The sequence below is a fragment of the Musca autumnalis genome, unplaced genomic scaffold (assembly GCF_047663935.1).
Source record: "Musca autumnalis isolate F117 unplaced genomic scaffold, ASM4766393v1 scaffold_5, whole genome shotgun sequence".
NCBI classification, from domain to species: Eukaryota; Metazoa; Arthropoda; class Insecta; order Diptera; family Muscidae; genus Musca; species Musca autumnalis.
This window is the reverse complement of record NW_027412088.1, coordinates 57707047-57730369: the sequence shown is the minus strand read 5'-3', so window position 1 is coordinate 57730369 and position 23323 is coordinate 57707047. Positions and strand designations below refer to the sequence as shown.

Below are 23323 nucleotides of genomic sequence, written 5' to 3'. Positions count from 1 at the left end.
AATGCGAAAAAGCCAAGCAAAAAAGGTATATTTTACGAGCGCTTCGCAGAAACATATGACCGTTGTCCTGCTCATGGCATTGAAATTATTCTAGGCGATTTTAATGTAAAAATTGGAAAGGTATTGGCCCAACTATCGGGAAATTCAGTCTCCATATTGAAACATTTGATCGTGGCATAAGGCTGATTGACTTCGCAGTGGCAAAAAACATGGTTGTTAGCAGAACCAGATTTAAGCATTGCGACATTCAGAAGGACACCTAACTGTCAGCAGATCAAAGGAAAAGGAAGAACAGGAAATCAAATTGATCACGTTCTGATAGATGCAAGAAACTTATCGAGCGTGTTGGATATACGATTGTTCCGAGTAGTAAACATAGACTCGAACCACCAGGTTCTTACACCAAAGGTACTTGCTCGATTAAACGTAGCAAATGAGTACGAACAGTACGGAAGTTGGATATATGTAGGTAAGCTGCAATCGCAACAGATAGCCTATCCAGTCAACTGGCCCCATTGCTTGATCAAAGCACTCCTCGTCCCGATAACATTTCAGCAAATTGGCAAAGTATTGCCCACTCCGGGGTGACAGGGGGCAATGAGAACTTGTCCGGCTGAAGCCTTCAATACAATTATGCATATACTGCCAATAGACCTACACATCAAAGCAATTGCGACCTTCAATGCTGCAAGGCTACGTGCTCTAGGAATGTGAAGAGATAGAGCTTACGGACATGCCTGCGTGCTTCTCAAAGTACCGGGAAAAATAGCAACTAATGCTGATTACTGCACACCTGCAATAACTTTTGATCAGCCTTTTAAAGTTAAATTTTCAAGCAAAAAAGAATGGAACAATAGAACACCATTGACGGGGTACGACATCAATTTCAGTCAAGCGGCGCTCTTAGCATTGAATTCAAACCTTGTCACAGCAAAACTGGTGAAGGAAGAACTTGTAAGGAAGAACTTGGTAAGCTAGGGCGTCTGGCCAGAGTAGTTCTTACTTGGATCCCAGGTCATAAGGGTCTTGTTGATAAGCAGACGAACTAGCTAGAGCGGGATCTGCCTCTAACGAACTTCCAAGGCTGTCAGTCGCAACACCAATGGGAGTAGTTAAAGGGGATATCTTCAAATACTATCTTTCACAGGCTGAGATCAGATGGGACAAGACGTACTAAGTTCCTGATTAGCCAAAATCGACGTAACCTGGCACGACTAATTGCGGTGCTAACCGGTCACAGGGCCATTGGTAAGCATGCAAAGCGCCTACATATTCCACACAATGACTACTGTCGCAGCTGCGGAAACGAAGAAGAGAAAGAAATGGTTGAACACCTTCTCTACTTCTGCCCTGCAAAATTGCAAAGAAGATTGAAAATTCTAGGAGCCGGAATGAAGTCCCAGAATTCTGCCAAAGAGTAAAACCTCAATCGGATGACTTTGGTACAGGCATGGACGAAGAGAAGACGAAGATACCACAGATCAAATCCCAAAATATGGTATTGAATGTATACCGCCCGGCCAAGATGAGATAAAGACAGCAACAAACCGACTAAGGAATAATAAGGCAGTAGAATGCGATGGCCTACTAGCCGAGCTGTTCAAAACCGGAGTCAACACGCTGATAAGTTGTGTGTATCAGCTAATTTGCACCATGTGGCAGGGAGAACGCGTACCCGACGATTGGAACATGAGCAGACTATGCACTCTAACTATAGGTGCATAAGTCTGTTCCCTATTGCATATAAGATCGGGTCAGGGATATTGTGCCAACGACTAAAGCCTATAATCAACGAAATAATTGGACCATACCAATGAGGCTTTAGACCTGGCAAGCATACCATTGACTATATATTTACCCTGCGGCAAATTCTAGAAAATACCCAAGAGACGCAGACCGACACTTACCATCTTTTTGTCGTTTATAGAGCAGCTATGACTGAATTTGGTACCCGTTAAAATAGGAAAGAACAGAATAGTTAAATACCAGAAAATATTTCAGACAAGGAGACAGCCTTCTGTGGTTGTAGTTGTAGCAATGCAAATGTGTTCGTTCGTGTATTATTTCAGTTATTAGGTTTCTCTGTATCCAGATTCAAGAATTCTGCAACGTGGACGGATTGCGTGCATAGGGATTCAGGAGACAGGTGAGTGGGGTTAGCTGGGCAGCTAAACGAATGCAGTGTTTCGTGTGGTCCCAATCCACATGCTGGGCATGTATTGGGTACCATGGCGTCAATTCGGGCCCAATACGAATTGAGGCGGCTGCATCGTCAGGATCTTAACTGGGCTAAAACCACTCGTGTTTGCTTTGGCAGCTGGCGTTCTACTGCTGCGATGGATGGGGGGTGGTCTCCAAGTACGGCATTCACACAGTATCTCTGTACTGCCTGCACAACCATATCAGTGTGAATGCTATCCAAGCATGTTGGTCTAGAGGTTCTCTTTTATGTCGTTGGATCTCTCTCTCTCTAGACCGTGAAGATCTCTCCTGACGTGCCTGGGTGAAGGAAGCCTGTTCATTAACGCGTGACAGGGATGCTCACTGCGATAACACCCCAGCAGGTACTGAATCGACAACATCTTATTGTGTTGAAGCACCTGTAAAATCTTCGTCTCCTCATGAAGATGGTCCACTGGTGTCATGAGGAGGCACCCTGTTGAAGTCCTCAGGGCAGCATTCTGGCAGGTTTGAATCTTCTTCCACTGCGTAGTGATAACCTTTGTACATAGCTTACCACATACCGGCCTTTGCATTGTAGGTGGTCAACAAGGTTTCTTTGTCAGCTCCCCCTGCCAGCGACTTGAGCACCATGTTCCTACTTCTGATATTATCGAAAACAGCTTTGGCATGCGCGGATGACTTAAACATGCTATCGAACGTTACACCCAGTATTTTGGGGTAGTTCGTGATCGCAATCAGTGCACCATCGACCAATATGTTCAGTGGGAGCCTCATTTCAGCCGTCTATGTGGTGAACAGTGTGGCAGTGGATTTAGCGGCGGATATTTTCATAATCCTTAGATGGAAGAACTGTCTACATACATTCAACCTATCACATATGTCATCTATGATAGGACCCGTCGCCAAGATCGTACAATCATCCGTCTGGAGGGTGTGGAATTTCAGACTGGCGTCCGCACATATAGCTGATTACCCAACGTTTCAAACATGGCTGGAGATTAGTTTTCCCTATATCCTCGAACAGCTTGGCATGGTTGACGGTATTGAAAGCCTTCGATAGGTCAAGAGCCCCCATGACTGTTCGGTGCAGGGCCTTTTCTGGTTCAGTCTTCTACTGATATGTGTGGATATGGCGTCTAATGCTGTTGTAGTACTATACATTTTCCGAAATCCATGTTGATGTTGGGCATCTGGAAAACATCGGATTGGCATCTGCAACATCGCTCATCGTAAATTGTTGTGGTACCTACTCGGCTGGAATGGCTCTTCTTATACGGCGTAGCACACTTATCTTCGCCCTATCACTCTTGGGGTGCTCTATGAACTGCCGGTTAAAATAACAAGCGCATCTCTTTGGATCAGTTACTGTCACGCCGTTGAAAGTAACTGCTGTTCTGTCATCCTTCTTATGCGGATTCGAGAGTGATCTAACCGTTGCCCACAAATTAGGTAATCCTGCACCAATGTTGCATTGCTTCATGTGGTCTAGCTACTTTTTCCGCTTATGTTCGCCTACTAGCCTGTTGACTTTTTGAGTACGCTCTCTAACTCTTGGGTCTTCAGAGTTTGTACGGCGAAGCTCATCACGCTCATTTGCTAGTCCCGCCGCCTTTGCTGGGAAATTTGGTTTTATTTCGGGTATTTGACTAGCAGGTATGTAGCGAGCGGCTGCTGCATTGATGATGTCCCGGAAAGTTTTCTCAGCTACCCGAGGATCTGAGGGAGTGTGCAATTCTATGAAGCGGTGATTGGTAAATTCTCTTAACCCCTGCCAATCGGCTTATCCATGGTTCAGGAAAGTACGGCGTTCAGAGGTAATGAAATCGGGTGGTCTGTTCACGCAGACGATGATAGGAAGGTGGTCTGAGCTAAGGGATATGACGGATTGCCAGGATACGTCATTTATCAGACCTGGTCCCACAATGATGATATCTGGCAGTCTCCTCTAATCCTCGTAGGAGCGTCTTCATTCACCGTGAAAACGTGGAGCTATCAATTTGCTTGGCCAGCGTTGTACCCCTCTGATCATTACCTAGGACGGAATACCAAAGCTCGTGATGAGCATTAAAGTCTCCTAGCACGAGACGGTTATTGCTATATATCGGGCATATAACGTCGGGCACAGCTATTCATCGGTGGTATGTACGCATTAAACAGCTGCACCTCGGCAGTACCACACTTTACTGCTAACCCCATACATTCCATGTATAGGTCACTAGAGACAAGCTCAAGCGAGATAGGTCTGTACTGGACAGACTGGTGTATTAGGAAGGCAAGTCCTCCTCCTTCGCTTCTTGTGCGATCCTTCCGCAATACGTTGTAACCATCATAACGCAAGCTACTGGTGAGGGTGAGCTTTGTTTCTTGGATTACGGCGACCATGATGTTTTTCCGACTCATAAAATCCACAATTTCGCTGACCTTATTGCGAAGACCATTGCAATTGAATTGCAGGAATGATGAATTTCCGCCCCGTTTTATAACAACTTGTGGTGTTAGTTTCTGCATTTTTGCGGGCTGCGGGGGCGTCTCGTATTCCGACGACGATGAAGAGTCAGACGACGACGTTGAAGACGCACTGGGCTATGTTCTCCCGGGTGCGACTAAAGCCAGAGCACCCACGAAAATGCACCCATTCCATACATCCATTACATCTTACCCATACTGACAGGTGGTGGATGGGGATCTGGCAAACGGAACAGATCCATACCGGCCCGGGGTTCATCTCTATCCCGGAACGAACCAGAAGAGCTCGGAGCAGGCATTCCGGGATAAATTGCCGCTCCCATGGTGAAAAAATACACGAACAGAAACACATAATTGTTGAGGTGACGGCCCCTGGTCGAAGATTCCTCCGAGTCAATCCGGTGCATAGAACCGGCCGCCGTGGGATTGCACCAGTTAGTCTCCTAGCTTCTTGAACGTTCGCCAACTTTTTTTATAAATGTTCCAAAATTGTTATCAAAAATAATTTGGGAGAATATTGCCTAAAAATCTTTGTTTTTGTAAAGGACATGGTACATGATTTGACTTGCGTATACTTAATAATTTTCAATATGCTGGTAAATACGCAAACGTATACGCAAGGGTGGCACTATACAAATTTACTTTCAAGGTTAGATAAAGAATAGATCGCTCACACTATGTCAGTTTGTTTCCCAGTAATAATGTTCATTTCATCCTTTTCCCCTTAGCCCAAAAGTGTAAATGATTACCTGTCCATTCTCTCCTGAAACTTGAATATTCAAACAACAATATTAACAGCAGCCCCTGGGTAGGTTGTAACACTTTGCAGCACTAATTCCATGTGAATAGCCAACACTGCTTTCCTCTTTTTTCTCACTCTTTATTAAAGCCATTAGCATTTCGTTTACAATTCTAGGTATTTCCGGTTAAAATGAAATTAACTTTGGTAAAATTCTCATACATTCTCAGAAACACAAATGGCGATACAATGAAACAACAACAAAATTGAATCAATTCGTAACTATCCTCAACTAATTGATTACCACGTTATTGCCATTGGATAAGGACTACAAATGAACTCCACAAAACATAAACTCTGATGTCAGTGTGTGTGTATGTGTGAGTGAATGTTCGTATGGGGTTTGTTATCTAAGTACATTCATTTCAATGTTAAATAACATATGTACATATGAATGTATGTACAATGTACATTTACCAAGTTCGTTTCGTTTCGAAATGAAGCTGTTGCTTTTAAATGCCCCAAAGCTGAACATTACTACTGCTACTATCCCTGCACTGCTCTGCTTATCCCCTGTGACTGTGTAAATGTATGTGTGTATCTTCATGGTTGCATCAAATAGACACGTTGTTCATGCCACTAACTTTGGGCTAAATGCAACTACAGCAAAAAAAAAGCGACATTGTGAACTGCACCACAGAAGCAATTTAACCCGCCAATGCTTTACAACAGGATTAGTTTTTGAAATGCAACTTTTGCCAGTGAGTGAGTATGTGCCAGAGTGTGTATGCCGGTCTATGGGATGTGTAAACGAGTGTCATGCATACACACCATATGAATAACCCTCATTGAATGTTACTTACATTCCTCCACCATGGGAATGGGAATTCATTGAGTTACGTTGCTGTTGTTTGCTTGTTTGTTCTGCAAAACACAGAGGCACGTTTTGAAATGATGAAATTTTATGGAATTTTTAATAAATTACTTGACTTGGCTTTTACAAACAGATGAGCGTTTTATCTACATACATCATACGAGAGTATATAGTACCACAAGCACGCGTCGTATATTTACAAGTCAAGGCCATGAAAACACTTTCTCGAAATTTATGTAAATTTTTCATCGATGATATGCTGCTGCTGATAAAGAAGATAAGAAACGAATATCGGTAATGGAAGGATGTTTAAAAATTTCAACACACTTCGATATTTTGTAAAGTGCAAGTAAATGATAGCAAACCTGACAATGCTTACAATAGTTAAGGACCATTTATTATATAAGTGGGACTTTTAAGGACCCCTATAGAAAGGGTGTTTTTTAGGATAAGTTCTTATCGAAAGAGTGTTATTTAAGGACCTTAAGGTCCTTATAGAGAGGGTGTTCTTTACGGACCTAAAGGACCCAACCTTAAAGAAAGAGTGCGTTTTAAGGAACTTAAGGAACCGTTCTTATGGAAAGGGTACTTTATAAGGACATTTTCTTACAGCAGGAGTGCTTTTAAGGATATTAAGGTCCGTTTCTCATACAAAAGACGGTTTTACAGGACCTTAAGGACCCTTTGTTGTAGAAAGGGTGCACTTATTTAAAGGTTCTCATATAAAGGGTGCTCCTTAGGATCCGTTCTTAAAGAAAGGGTGCTTCCTAAGGAACTTAAGGACCTTCCTTATAGAAAAGGTGATTTCTATGGACCTTTCCTATAGAAAAAATCCTTTCTATGGACCTTAAGGACCCTTTCTTATAGAAAAATGCTGTCTAAAGTCTTTAATAATAGTTAATAATAGTTAAGTTAAGTCTTAATAATAGTTTTAAGATTTTTTGTTATGCAGAATATGATTTAGTAGTAGTTTTGCGCATTGCGATGTTTATTGGCTTAAAAGCTGTAATCGCAATAAATGAATAAATAAATAAATAAATAAACAAATAAATAAATAAATAAATAAATAAACAAATAAATAAATAAATAAATAAATAAATAAATAAATAAATAAATAAATAAATAAATAAATAAATAAATAAATAAATAAATAAATAAATAAATAAATAAATAAATAAATAAATAAATAAATAAATAAATAAATAAATAAATAAATAAATAAATAAATAAATAAATAAATAAATAAATAAATAAATAAATAAATAAATAAATAAATAAATAAATAAATAAATAAATAAATAAATAAATAAATAAATAAATAAATAAATAAATAAATAAATAAATAAATAAATAAATAAATAAATAAATAAATAAATAAATAAATAAATAAATAAATAAATAAATAAATAAATAAATAAATAAATAAATAAATAAATAAATAAATAAATAAATAAATAAATAAATAAATAAATAAATAAATAAATAAATAAATAAATAAATAAATAAATAAATAAATAAATAAATAAATAAATAAATAAATAAATAAATAAATAAATAAATAAATAAATAAATAAATAAATAAATAAATAAATAAATAAATAAATAAATAAATAAATAAATAAATAAATAAATAAATAAATAAATAAATAAATAAATAAATAAATAAATAAATAAATAAATAAATAAATAAATAAATAAATAAATAAATAAATAAATAAATAAATAAATAAATAAATAAATAAATAAATAAATAAATAAATAAATAAATAAATAAATAAATAAATAAATAAATAAATAAATAAATAAATAAATAAATAAATAAATAAATAAATAAATAAATAAATAAATAAATAAATAAATAAATAAATAAATAAATAAATAAATAAATAAATAAATAAATAAATAAATAAATAAATAAATAAATAAATAAATAAATAAATAAATAAATAAATAAATAAATAAATAAATAAATAAATAAATAAATAAATAAATAAATAAATAAATAAATAAATAAATAAATAAATAAATAAATAAATAAATAAATAAATAAATAAATAAATAAATAAATAAATAAATAAATAAATAAATAAATAAATAAATAAATAAATAAATAAATAAATAAATAAATAAATAAATAAATAAATAAATAAATAAATAAATAAATAAATAAATAAATAAATAAATAAATAAATAAATAAATAAATAAATAAATAAATAAATAAATAAATAAATAAATAAATAAATAAATAAATAAATAAATAAATAAATAAATAAATAAATAAATAAATAAATAAATAAATAAATAAATAAATAAATAAATAAATAAATAAATAAATAAATAAATAAATAAATAAATAAATAAATAAATAAATAAATAAATAAATAAATAAATAAATAAATAAATAAATAAATAAATAAATAAATAAATAAATAAAGTACTTAAGGACCCTTTCTTAGAGAAAGGGTGCTTTTTAATGACCTTAGAAAAATGGTGTTATAGAAAAGGATCTTTTCAAAGAAACTTTCTTATAGAAAGGGTGCTTTTTGATGACCCTTTCTTAAAGAAAGGGTGTTTTATAAGGACCCTTTCTTAGAGAAAGGGGTGCTTTCTAAGGACCCTTTCTTATAGAAATTGTGCTTTTTAAGGACCCCTTCTTATAGAAAGGGTGCTTTTTAAGAACCCTCTCTTATGGAAAGGGCGTTTTTAAAGGACACTTTCTTATAGAAAGAGAGATTTTTAAGTTTACTTTCTTATAGAAAGGGTGCTTTTTAAGGACCCTTTCTTATAGAAAGGAGGCTTTTTATGGACCCTCTCTTATATAAAGGGTGCTTTTTATGGACCTTTTCTTAAAGAAAGGGTGCTTTTTATGGACCTTTTCTTAAAGAAAGGGTGCTTTTTATGGACCCTTTCCTATAGAAAGGGTGCTTTTTAAGGACCCTTTCTTATAGAAAGGGTGCTTTTTAAGGACCCTTTCTTATAGAAAGGGTACTTTTTAAGGACCCTTTCTTATAGAAAGGGTACTTTTTAAGAACTTTTAAGGACCATTGCTTTTAAGGACCCTTTCTTATAGAAACGGTGTTTTAAGGACCCTTTCTTATAGAAAGGGTGCTTTTAAGGACCCTTTCTTATAGATAGGGTGCTTTTAAGGACCCTTTCTTATAGATAGGGTGCTTTTAAGGACCCTTTCTTATAGATAGGGTGCTTTTAAGGACACTTTTTTATAGATAGCGTGCTTTTAAGGACCCTTTCTTATAGAAAGGGTGCTTTTAAGGACCCTTTTTATAGATAGGGTGCTTTTAAGGACCCTTTCTTATAGAAAGGGTGCTTTTAAGGAAGGACCCTTTCTTATAGAAAGGGTGCTTTTAAGGACCCTTTCTTTTAGAAAGGGTGCTTTTAAGGACCCTTTCTTATAGAAAGGGTGCTCTTAAGGACCCTTTCTTATAGAAAGGGTGCTTTTAAGGACCCTTTCTTATAGAAAGGGTGCTTTTAAGGACCCTTTCTTATAGAAAGGGTGCTTTTAAGAACCCTTTCTTATAGAAAGGGTGCTTTTAAGGACCCTTTCTTATAGAAAGGGTGCTTTTAAGGACCCTTTCTTATATAAAGGGTGCTTTTAAGGACCCTTTCTTATAGAAACGGTGTTTTAAGGACCCTTTCTTATAGAAAGGGTGCTTTTAAGGACCCTTTCTTATAGAAAGGGTGCTTTTAAGGACCCTTTCTTATAGAAAGGGTGCTTTTAAGGACCCTTTCTTATAGAAAGGGTGCTTTTAAGGACCCTTTCTTATAGAAAGGGTGCTTTTAAGGACCCTTTCTTATAGAAAGGGTGCTTTTAAGGACCCTTTCTTATAGATATGGTGCTTTTAAGGACCCTTTTTATAGATAGGGTGCTTCTAAGGACCCTTTTTATAGATAGGGTGCTTCTAAGGACCCTTTCTTAGAGAAAGGGTGCTTTTAAGGACCCTTTCTTATAGAAAGGGTGCTTTTAAGGACCCTTTCTTATAGAAAGGGTGCTCTTAAGGACCCTTTCTTATAGATAGGGTGCTTTTAAAGACCCTTTCTTATAGATAGGGTGCTTTTAAGGACCCTTTCTTATAGATAGGGTGCTTTTAAGGACCCTTTCTTATAGAAAGGTTGCTTTAAAGGGCCCTTTCTTATGGAAAGGGTGCTTTTAACGACCCTTTCTTATAGAAAGGGTGATGCTAAGGACCCTTTCTTATAGAAAAGGTGCTTTTAAGGACCCTTTCTTATAGAAAAGGTGCTTTTAAGGACCCTTTCTTATAGAAAGGGTGCTGCTAAGGACCCTTTCTTATAGAAAGGGTGCTGCTAAGGACGCTTTCTTATAGAAAGGGTGCTGCTAAGGACCCTTTCTTATAGAAAGGGCGCTTTTAAGGACCCTTTCTTATAGATAGGGTGCTTTTAAGGACCCTTTCTTATAGATAGGGTGCTTTTAAGGACCCTTTCTTATAGATAGGGTGCTTTTAAGGACCCTTTCTTATAGATAGGGTGCTTTTAAGGACACTTTTTTATAGATAGCGTGCTTTTAAGGACCCTTTCTTATAGAAAGGGTGCTTTTAAGGACCCTTTTTATAGATAGGGTGCTTTTAAGGACCCTTTCTTATAGAAAGGGTGCTTTTAAGGAAGGACCCTTTCTTATAGAAAGGGTGCTTTTAAGGACCCTTTCTTTTAGAAAGGGTGCTTTTAAGGACCCTTTCTTATAGAAAGGGTGCTCTTAAGGACCCTTTCTTATAGAAAGGGTGCTTTTAAGGACCCTTTCTTATAGAAAGGGTGCTTTTAAGGACCCTTTCTTATAGAAAGGGTGCTTTTAAGGACCCTTTCTTATAGAAAGGGTGCTTTTAAGGACCCTTTCTTATAGAAAGGGTGCTTTTAAGAACCCTTTCTTATAGAAAGGGTGCTTTTAAGGACCCTTTCTTATAGAAAGGGTGCTTTTAAGGACCCTTTCTTATATAAAGGGTGCTTTTAAGGACCCTTTCTTATAGAAACGGTGTTTTAAGGACCCTTTCTTATAGAAAGGGTGCTTTTAAGGACCCTTTCTTATAGAAAGGGTGCTTTTAAGGACCCTTTCTTATAGAAAGGGTGCTTTTAAGGACCCTTTCTTATAGAAAGGGTGCTTTTAAGGACCCTTTCTTATAGAAAGGGTGCTTTTAAGGACCCTTTCTTATAGAAAGGGTGCTTTTAAGGACCCTTTCTTATAGATATGGTGCTTTTAAGGACCCTTTTTATAGATAGGGTGCTTCTAAGGACCCTTTTTATAGATAGGGTGCTTCTAAGGACCCTTTCTTAGAGAAAGGGTGCTTTTAAGGACCCTTTCTTATAGAAAGGGTGCTTTTAAGGACCCTTTCTTATAGAAAGGGTGCTCTTAAGGACCCTTTCTTATAGATAGGGTGCTTTTAAAGACCCTTTCTTATAGATAGGGTGCTTTTAAGGACCCTTTCTTATAGATAGGGTGCTTTTAAGGACCCTTTCTTATAGAAAGGTTGCTTTAAAGGGCCCTTTCTTATGGAAAGGGTGCTTTTAACGACCCTTTCTTATAGAAAGGGTGATGCTAAGGACCCTTTCTTATAGAAAAGGTGCTTTTAAGGACCCTTTCTTATAGAAAAGGTGCTTTTAAGGACCCTTTCTTATAGAAAGGGTGCTGCTAAGGACCCTTTCTTATAGAAAGGGTGCTGCTAAGGACGCTTTCTTATAGAAAGGGTGCTGCTAAGGACCCTTGCTTATAGAAAGGGTGCTTTTAAGGACATTTTCTTATAGAAACGGTTTTTTTTTAAGGAACTTTTCTTATAGAAACGGTGCTTTTAATGACCCTTTCTCAGAGAAAGGGTGCCTTTTAAGGACCCTTTCTTATAGAAAGGGTGCGTTTAAGGACCCTTTCTAATAGAAAGGGTGCATTTAAGGACCCTTTCTTATAGAAAGGGTGCGTTTAAGGACCCTTTCTTATAGAAAGGGTGAGTTTAAGGACCCTTTCTTATAGAAAGGGTGCGTTTAAGGACCCTTTCTTATAGAAAGGGTGCGTTTAAGGACCCTTTCTTATAGAAAGGGTGCGTTTAAGGACCCTTTCTTATAGAAAGGGTGCGTTTAAGGACCCGAAGAGTAAATCCTCAAAACAAATTCAAGAAAATCGAAGAGTAGAATCATTGTTAAAAATTAAATTTAAATATTAAATCGAGAACATTGCATCCTAGCCTACTGTGCTATTTTTTTTTATTAAATAGCTAATAAACAATAAAACATAAATAAAAATATTTTTTTCTAATTGGACCAATATTAAAAAAGTTATGAGTATTTCTGAAAGTATACTGAACATTTTGAAATATTATCCGATTTCACTCAGAAATCCCCATATATACTTTATATGAATAGTTCGACGTGTTACCAAAAAATTATCTTAATATACCCTTCACACGATGGTATGGGGTATAAAAAAGACCTATTGGATGTCTACCATCAATTTGAGACTTTTGGGAGGTGTTCAAGTCCCCTAGAAAGACTCATATCTAAAGAAGACCATTAGAATGTTTTCCACCTAAGGAAAACCTCAAAAGGACCTTTAAGTGGGAGTTGTTTTATCTAAAGAAGGCCCGTATGAGGTCAGCTATCTAAAGAAGACCATTAATTATAGGTGCTCTTCTATTTAAAAAATATTTTTGAGATCTTCTATTGGAAGGAGATCCGTCGTTGCAGGAGAAGATCTTAAGAAGTAAAAGCCATTATGGACTCTTTACTATGGACCCTTTACTCAATTTACTAACATTCATTCAGGAACCGGACCTGTCCAGCCCAACCAACTCAACTTAGTACACGCCTGGAACCTTTAAACTTTCTAAATGTAAACTAAATATCCCTCCCCATTCTGATACTTTTAAAATGTCCTGCATTTTTTGTATTTCCAATACATAGCTCCTTTGATTCTTCATATGTATGTGTACATATCTATGTGTTTGCCAAGCATGTTGTTTGTGTTAGTTTTTTTTGGCAATGTCACACACCACGATATCCTTAGTAAAGTTACCAAACAAGGATTAAATTTCAATTAACAAAACTGCATTGCATGCAGTTAAAAATACCGTCCCCCACCCTGATGCCCTAAATGCAGAATCAGCATCCAGAGTAGTAGGATGCAACAGCAACAACAATAAAAACACCCACGGCATACACAACGGACAAGAGGCAACATGAAATAAATGTGGTAAACACGAAATGCTAGAAATGCCTGCCTGCAAAACGAAACATGTAGTCCGGCAGGCAAACAGGAAACTAAAATCAAATAAAATTTTAATTGAAAGCAATTAAAGGCAAACAACAACGAAATTTCATTACAGATTACTGTTGATATTAAATTAAAGATTCTGGGAATTTTTTATTTTAATTCATATAAAGTTTTTTTTAAAACGAATTCATAATCCATTTATGTTTTTTTTTTTTTGTGGTCCTTCTCTCTCTCTTCTCTTGCAGAGCTGCTACCATCGTTCTAAAGGAAAACAATTGCCATCTGTTGCGCGTGGATAAGGAGCATTTTAATCGTATTCTACGTGATGTCGAGGCAAATACTTTAAGACTTCAGGAACATGGCAAAGACGTTTTAGTATTGGAACGTGTGGCAAAACAAAGAGGACAACATTCAGCATTCAAGTAAGTCCAAGTGGTGGTTGGAGGGGGAAAAAGAAACTCTTCAATACTTAGAACACACACATACATGCACCTTGAGAAAACATTGCACAAGCCAAGCAACAACCATTTGCCTTAGTTGTGGCATCAACTAATCCGCAAACGATTTCATGGCGCTCAGACATACCACCTAAGGTGTCTTTAATGCCAAGAACTTTAATTTTAAATTGATGGCTTTTCTTCAAAGCCTCCCCTTTCTTCAATTCCCTCGCCTCTCCTCCTTATAAAATTGTTTAAAGTTTTATTTTATTGGTGTTTTTATTCCCTTCTTCGTCTTTTGTTTCAGATACACTGTCATGTCGGGTACACCATCGAAAATGTTGGAACATTTATTAGAGACACGCTTGGGTGGACAAATTAGTGGTGTCGATCCATTCTTAGATGATTTCCTTTTAACCCACATTGTTTTTATGCCAGTGGTCCAGCTGGTGGATGAATTGGCTAATTAATATCCTTTTCAAAACAACAACAAAAACTACAATAAGAAATTATAAAAATTTAGTGATAAAGGGGGAAATTGTTGAAAAATTGAGCAATTTTTTTCTGTTTCAACATTTAAGTGTGAGGGACTTCTATATAATAGAACGAACAAATGACTACATAGTTATGCTAAGGTATATATTGTATATTGGGGTGGGGCGATTTCAACACTTTCTTGGGCCCCTCGAGTTTCTGATTTCTGGGATTGTACTGAGCAAAAAAGTCCACTAGACCCTAAGGTGAAAATCGAACCTCCCGATTTTGAAGTTTTTCATAAAAGTTTTTTTTTGATATTTTGGCATATAACAGCCAATCCAGTGAGATTTTCGATCTTACAATAAGACAAAAAATTGTAGCCAAGAAAATATTTAAGAACTATTTAGTACATCACAAATTGGAACGCTCTTTAAGGCAGTTTTGGCCTTGTGGATAAAAAACGTCAAGTCAAAATCGGGAGGCTCGATTTTCACCGTAGACATATGGTCTAGTGGACTTCTTTGCGCAGTACAATCCCAGGAATCAGAAACGCGAAAGGCCCAATAAGGTGTTTTTTCTTCCATACAAATCGCCCCGGCCCAAGGTACATTTTTAAATCTGTCAGTATGCAGCCCAAAGAATTGCCACAGGCAGTCTAACCTGTTCAACAACCACAACTCTGACAATAAGAAGTGGAGAAACCCCTTTAAATCAGTAGGCGACAGTACACGGTGCGCCTGAACTAACTTTAAATGAATGGAGTTTATACCTGGGAAGTTTTTCTCATAAACGAGAAAAATCAAAAAACCTAAAAAAATCGTCGCGGGGATTTTTAAATAAATCGCGGTCAAAGGTCACACATTTAGGTCTTTTTTAGGTTCTCAGTATTTGGCTTGGAAACCACAAGCCCTATCGAAATGGAACTAAAAAAATTTTGTAGGTAATTTTCAGTTCTACCATATTTTCCACATTTCTTTCGATAGGGTTTGCGATTACCAAGCAAAATCGGTACGACCCGATTTTAAGTATTTTGAGGCGTATAGCTACATTTTTTGACCGAATTAGCCGAAATTTAACGTTTGATGTTCCCAATGGCCAAGAATTTTTCCACTAAAAATTTTCGAAATAGGTCCAGCCCATAAACCGGTACCTCCCGATTTAAGGTATTTTGAAATGTTAGCTACTTTTTCCACCCGAATTGGCTCCAATTTGGCACTTGGAATTTCTAAAGGTCAAAAAACGTCTGCACCAGAAATGCTGGAGATTGGTCCACGTATATGCCCCATATAAGGGTATCTCCCCACTTAAAGTTTTTGAGGCTTTTAGCCAGGTTTTTAACCGAAAGAGCTTAAATTTGACATTTGAGGTCCAAAAAACTTCTGCACTAAAAATTTCCAAGATATGTCGACGTTTTGGCATAGACCCCATATAACGGTACCTCCCGATTTAAAATATTTTGAGGCTTTCAGCTGGATTTTTGTCCGAACTAGCAGAAATTTAACAATTGGGCTACCCAATGGCCAAGAAATTTCTCCACTGAAAATTTTCAAGATAGATCCACATTCTGGTATAGCCCCCATATGTATAACTGTGCCTCACGATTAAAGGTATTTTGAGGCTTTTAGCTACACTTTTTGAGCGGATTAGCTGAAATTTGATATTTGAGGGTTTCAATGACTAAAAAACCTTCTTCACTAAAACTTGCCGAGGTAGGTGTATATTTTGGTATAGTCCCCATATACCGGTACCTCCCGATTTAAGGTATGTTGGGGATTTTAGTTACATTTTTTAACGAACTAGTGCCCGAATCCTCTCCACTAAAAATCGTCGATGTAGGTTCAAAGTTTGGAATAGCCCCTATATAACGGTATTTTGGGGATTTTAGCTAAATTTTTTGACGGAACTAGCTGTAATTTGACATTTGAGGTTTTCGTCAACATTGGTCCATGTTTTGGTATAGCCCCCATATAACAGTAACCACCCCCACCCCTTGCTGACCACATAAAACGCGAGAGGTAGGTGGTAAGCTATGCGGCGCCAGTGTGGTCCCTGAAAATAACTGCAACGCGATGAAAAAATATTCAACCATGTCAGATTATCGCCCTGTGAACTGCAACTGGATGCCTCCTCATGTCTTCAGTGGATTTTCGGTTCAGTTAGTTATTTATAGCATCTGCGACTGCATCAGCTATTCAAACCTGCTTTATAGGCTTGCCGGTGTAGGGGTTCTCTCTTGTAACGTTGGACCTCTCTTTCCAGGTCGTATCCACCATATGGTGATTAGGATTACTCTCGCGGTAAAACCCAAACACATACTGCAACGAAAACATGCTATTGTGTTGCTGAACCGCATGAATCTTTGCCACCTTATGTAAATAGTCCACTTAAGATATGAGAAGGCATCCACTTGCAGTTCAAAGAACGATGTTTTAACATGTTTAACCAAACTGGAGCTGCATAGCTTACCACCGACCGACCTATCACGTTCTATGTAGTCAGCAAGGTTTCTTTATCTGCACCCAAAGTGCTAGGGACTTGAGGAACTTGTTCTTACATCTCAGCATGTCGCAGATTGCTGATACAGTCGCTGACTAAGTGAACAAGCTGTCGAATATGACCCCGAAATCATAAGGTAGTAAGTGGTCGGAACTCTGCTAACATCGATCATGACTTTCAACTCAGTGCTCAGCTATGCAGTCCGTGTGTTGAAAATTGTGACTATAGATTTAGCCGTGGATAATTTCATATTCCTCGCGTGTTGTAAGATCAGGCAAATAGGAGTCCAGCCTTTCACAAATGACATTAGGAATGGTTCCTGACACCAAGATCTTACAGTATGATCTCTATGGCGTCGGAATGGTGTGGATACCGAAAAGGTAAAGGTTAAACAGTTCCGGAGATATCACCCCACTTTGGACTTCTTGGTCCTGAATTCCACATATGACTGGCGTCCACACATATAATCAATCTTGGTCGGAGGGTAGTCTGCTCTGCAATATCCTCAACAGTATCAAAGGTTTTTGCTAAGTCAAGCGCCACCATTACTGTTCCATAGCACGGCTTGCTCTGGTTGAGTCCGCAGCTAATATGTGTGGAGATGGTGTGCAGTGATGTACTAATCTTAGCCGATTTTGCAGATTTCGGCCAGGATGTGGGTGGCTTACGACAGGTTAAGAACTTTAATGATATACTCCACTCCCGGGTCGTCCAGCTATTTCAGCATTACCATAGAGATGCCATCAGGGCCCAAAGCTTTGGATGATTTAGCGTTGCTGATGACATTTACAACATCATCTATTGGAAATTGGTGGGTTTCATCCTCCGCAAGAAGAGGTCTAATGCCCTATCACTCCCGGGGTGATTAACAAACTGTCGATTAAAATAATCAGTCAGCGTAACGTCGCCAAACATGACTGAGGTCCTGTCTACCTTCTTTCCAGCGTATTAGAGTGACTTAACCGTTACCCGCAATTCACTTGTTCTACCTACAATTTTGTAACTCTTCAAATGATTTATCCACTTCCCCGCTTAAACTCACCTGCCAAACTGTTAACTTCTACTGTCAGCTCGGCGATTTTGGGGTCGCTGTGGTTGGCACGACGAAGCTCAGCACGATCACTTGCCAATCCCGTCGACTCTGCTGGGAAATTAGGCGACTGCAGCAGTGATTATGTATAGGAATAAACATCAGAAGGGTTGAGCAGGTTTCTGAACTGTCTGAATCTAGGCTAATTAGCTTTCCCATGATTGATGAAAGTGTGGTGTTCAGAGGTGAAGAAATCGGGTGGTCTTCTGATGAAGACAATTAAGGAGAGATTGTCTGACCCAAGAGAAACGTCGGGTTACCAGGTGACCTTATTTGTTGGACCAGGTTCCACAATGGTTATATCTGGCAAACTGAGACACTCTCCGCTAATTCTGGTAGGGGCGTCCTCATTGACCATGCAAAAAGTCGAGCTATCAATCTGCTCAGCCAACAATATATCCCTCTGGTCATTTCCGAGAACCGAATGCTACAACTTATGATGAGCAATAAAGTCCCCCAAGCCTAGTCGGTTATGACCTTCGAAAAGCGGGATAATATTGGGCCTATAATATAAAGTACATCTATTTATCGGCTAAAAGTAAACGTTAAGCAACTCTACCTTGGGATCTTCACAACTGACATGTTGTATTGAACAGCCTGGTGCAATACGAAAGCTAAGCCCACACCTACATACATATGTTCCCATACACATCCCCAAAGGGACACGGGAGACTTCTCTCATATCAATGTGTGCACACCGATTAATTTTGGTTCAATGATATGGGACCTACTGTTTATCGCCGAGTTCGTTGTTATCGCCACTTGTTAACAAAACTTTGATGGCTGAAATACTCTGTAAGCCAGCATAACACTGAGGAAATTTGCAACCGCCTAAAATGTTGATGTTCTGGTCACGGATTGAACATTAACTAATGCCGGACTTGATTTTCCCGGTCCTTTTGATCTGAAAACGTCTTGTCCTCGAAATCCTAGGTTACAACAACTGTATCCCGAAATATTTGTCTGTTTGTCAACTCGAGCAATCCACTTGGAAGTGTGCTCTGACCTGTCTTCTGGGAGACTTTCTTAGTTTAAAGCCAGTTTTGGGATAGTGCAGAATATTTAATAGGTGTTAGTCGATGTAATCAGGACTACAACAGTAAATTTTTTCCAGGGGAACCCAATATTTACCAAGATGTGGGTCTCAAATATGTTGATTTGGTCTGTTATGCCCACTGTTTATGATACCCACCGCATAAACGCCTAAAACTGTAAGCAGCAAACTTCCAAAAAGTATATTATCAATTCCATGAAATGCTATTTAAAATTACGGACCGGCAGTCATTTTTTATTTAGCTGTGGACAGAGCCAAATTCAAACATTGGTTTTACTAGCGCTGTTCCCCGTTCATTGCCTAGGATTGTGATATCCTGGTAATCCGCCAAAAGCGATCTAATGGTATTACCTACATAAAAGCATACAACAGCCTTTCTCCGTTGTAAATTCATTTCGGGTCAATGTGATTCGTAGAAGATCAACACTAGTTAACAATTGGCCCTTTAACCGTTACACGTCGTCTACAATAGAAATCCGAAAACTTCAATAAATTCCCCCTTACTCCCTTACTCATTTCGTTGCTACCTTTCTGTCTGATTATTTAATAAATTCTGACAGTTGACCAAAATGGAACACTTCAACATGTCCGTTGTCCATACCAAAAATGGCACTTAAGTGTTTTTTCACTTCTCCCTCTGCTTCACATTCATCTTCGTTGTCACATCATATTGTAATTGTGTGGCAAAAAAGAAGAGTAACTTGAAACTGTTACAATCTTGCAAGTGTCGTGACGTGACCCCTGCGAAAAACAAAAATATCCTCAGCACGTACTAGTATCATATTGACTATACACGTACATAATTGTTGGTCGGTATGTGTGTGTGTCTGTGTCTTTTTCTTAAACAATGATGTTGATGATACTCTTCCTCTCTCTTCTAGTACCTAGGGAACCACATTTCGAAAGTGTATCTATTTTGTATGGATGTCACTTAAAATGGTGGTAAACGAAGTGTTCAAAGATAGAATGTTGTCTGGAAGGTCATAACAATAGCCATTGGCCAGTAAGTGAGTGCAACAATGTTTTGCATTTATTCCCAAAATACCACACCACCGAAAATGAAATTATTTGCTTTCGCAGCACGAAAGATGATGCTTAAAGCCCCTGCGGGCGATATGAGATCATAAAATATTGTTTGTCGCACACACACACATCTGTTGCAAGTGTGTGACAAGTGTTGTCGAACGCATTTTGAATATTTAATTCGGATATGGTTTGCTATTTAAGAAGGAGATGAAGAAGTAGGTTAATATTTTTAATATTTGTGAGGTTATGTTACTTTTTTGGGTAGAAATTTTATGAAGACAAACTAAATAAGTGATAGATATGTGAAAAGACCCTTCATCGAAAAATGTTGTGGAGTTCTATAGGAAGATTTGAGGTTTTCTATAAGAAGATTTTGTGGTCTTCTATAAGAAGATCGTTTGGTCATTTTGAGGTCATATATAAGAAGATCATGATGTCTTCTATAAGAAGGCTTTAAAATCTTCTACAAGAAAAGCTTGTAGTTTTCTATAGAAGGAACCTGTGGTCTTCTATATGCAGACATTGTGGTCTTTTAGATAAATACCCTTTGGTCTTCTATAAGGAAGACGTTGTTGTCTTCTATAAGAAGAACTTGAGGATTTCTATAAGAAGACCTTAAGGACTTCTATAAAAAGACCTTAGGGTCATCTATAAGAAGGCCTTGTAGACTTCTATAAGAAGGCCTTGTGCTCTTCTACAAGAAGACCTTGTGGTCTTCTATAAGAAGACTTTGTGGACTGCAATAAGAAGATCTTCCATAAAGGGGACTCGTGGTATTCTATGGAAGATCTTCTATAAGAACACCTTGCAGTGTTCTAAAACCAGGCCTTGTGGTCTTCCGTAGGACGACTTTGTGGTCCTCTATAAGAAAACCTTGTGGTCTTCTATAAGAAGACCTTGATGTCTCCTATAAGAAAACCTTGTCGTCTTCTATAAAACCTTGAAGCCTTCTGTGGTTTTCTGTAAGAGGACATTGTGGTCCTCCATAAGAAGATGCCTTAGTCTTCTATAAGAAGACCTTGTGGTCTTCTATAAGAAGACTTTGTGGTCTACTATAAGAAGGCCTTGTGGTCTTCTATTAGAGGACCCTGGCGTCCGCTGTAAGAAGGCCTTGTGGTCTTCTATAGGAAGACAATGTGGTCTTTTACCTTGTCGTCTTCTATAAGAAGATATTGATATTGACCTTGTGGTCTTCTATAAGAAGACCTTATGGTCTTCTATAAGAAGACCTTATGGCCTTCTATAAGAAGACCTTGTGGTCTTTTATAAGAAGACCTAGTGGTCTTCTATAAGAAGACCTTGTGGTCTCCTATAGGAAGACCTTCGATCTTTTGGTCTTCTATAAGAAGACATTGTCGTATTTTATGGAAAAACCTTGCCGTCTTCTCTAAGAGGACCTTGTGGTCTTCTATAGGAAAACCTTGTGGTCTTCTATAAGAATATACTGAAGACATCTATGAGAAGACCTTGTGGTCTTCTATAGGAAGACCTTGGTCTTCTATAGGAATATATTGAGGACATCTATGAGAAGACCTTGTGGTCTTCTATAAAAAAAACCTTGTGGTCTTCTATAAAAATACCTTGTGGTCTTCTATAAAAAGACCTTCTGCTCTTCTATAAGAGAACTTTATGGTCTTCTAAAAGACGCCTTCTGTAAGAAGGGCTGATGATCTTCTATCAGAAGGCCTTGTGGTCTTCTATAAGAAGACTAGTAGTCTTCTAAAAGAAGACTTTGTGGTCTTCCATAAGAAGACCTTGTGGTCGTCTATAAGAAGGCCTTGTGTTCTTCTATAAGAAGACATTGTGGTCTTCCATAAGAAGACCTTGTGGTCTTCTATAAGTAGACCTTGTGATCTTCTATAAGAACACCTTGCAGTGTTCTACAACCAGACCTTGTGGTCTTCCGTAGGAAGACTTTGTGGTCTTCTATAAGAAGACCTTGATGTCTCCTATAAGAAAACCTTCTCGTCATCTATAAAACCTTGAAGCCTTCTGTGGTTTTCTGTAAGAAGACATTGTGGTCCTCCATAAGAAGATACCTTAGTCTTCTATAAGAAGACCTTGTGGTCTTCTATAAGAAGACTTTGTGGTCTACTTGAGGTCTTCTATTAGAGGACCCTAACGTCTTCTGTAAGAAGGCCTTGTGGTCTTCTATAGGAATACAATGTGGTTTTTTTCCTTGTCGTCTTCTATAAGAAGACCGTATGGTCTTCTATAAGAAGACCTTATGGTCTTCTATAAGAAGACCTAGTGGTCTACTATAAGAAGACCTTATGGTCTTCTATAAGAAGACCTAATGGTCTACTGTAAGAAGACCTTGCGGTCTTCTATAGGAAGACAATGTGGTTTTTTTCCTTCTCGTCTTCTGTAAGAAGATATTGATATTGACCTTGTGGTCTTCTATAAGAAGACCTTATGGTCTTCTATAGGAAGACCTTCGACCTTTTGGTCTTCTACAAGAAGACATTGTAGTCTTCTATAGGAAAACCTTGCCGTCTTCTATAAGAGCACCTCATGGTCTTCTATAAGAGGACCTTGTGGTCTTCTATAAGAAGACCTTGTGGTCTTCTATAAGAAGAATGTGGTCTTCTATAAGAAGAATGTGGTCTTCTATAAGAAGACCTTGTGGTCTTCTATAAGAAGACCTTGTTGTCTTCTATAAGAAGACCCTGTGGTCTTCTATAAGAAGAATGTGGTCTTCTATAAGAAGACCTTGTGGTCTTCTATAAGAAGACCTTGTTGTCTTCTATAAGAAGACCCTGTGGTCTTCTGTAGGAAGACCTTGAGGTTTTCTATAAGAAGACCTTGTGGTCTTCTATAAGAAGACCTTGTGGTCTTCTATAAGAAGACCTTGAGGTCTTCTATAAGAAGACCTCGTGCTCTTCTATAAGAAAACCTTGTGCTCTTCTATAAGAAAACCTTGTGCTCTTCTATAAGAAGATCTTGTGGTCTTCTATAAGAAGACCTTGTGGTCTTCTATAAGAAGACCTTGTGGCCTTCTGTAAGAAGACTTTGCGGTCTTCTATAAGAACACCTTGTTGTCTTCTATAAGAAGACCTTGTGGTCTTCTATAAGAAGACCTTGTGGTCTTCTATAAGAAGACCTTGTGGTCTTCTATAAGAAGACCTTGTGGTCTTCTATAAGAACACCTTGTGGTCGTCTATAAGAAGACCTTGTGGTCATCTATAAGAAGACCTTGTGGTCGTCTATAAGCAGACCTTGTGGTCTTCTACTGGAAGACCTTCGACCTTTTGGTC

The 23323-nt window shown here is 37.7% G+C and overlaps 1 protein-coding gene across 8 annotated transcripts in view; it reads left to right on the top strand.

The window, feature by feature from the left end:
• The window catches only part of Epac (Exchange protein directly activated by cAMP), a 569466-nt gene that overhangs the window by 515938 nt on the left and 30205 nt on the right, over positions 1-23323 (top strand). For all 8 annotated transcript variants that reach the window (XM_073956939.1, XM_073956944.1, XM_073956945.1 and 5 more), the window contains 2 exons: positions 13732-13908; positions 14231-14392. In XM_073956939.1, the coding sequence (XP_073813040.1) occupies positions 13732-13908; positions 14231-14392 (339 nt within the window). The remainder of the gene's footprint in view (positions 1-13731; positions 13909-14230; positions 14393-23323) is intronic.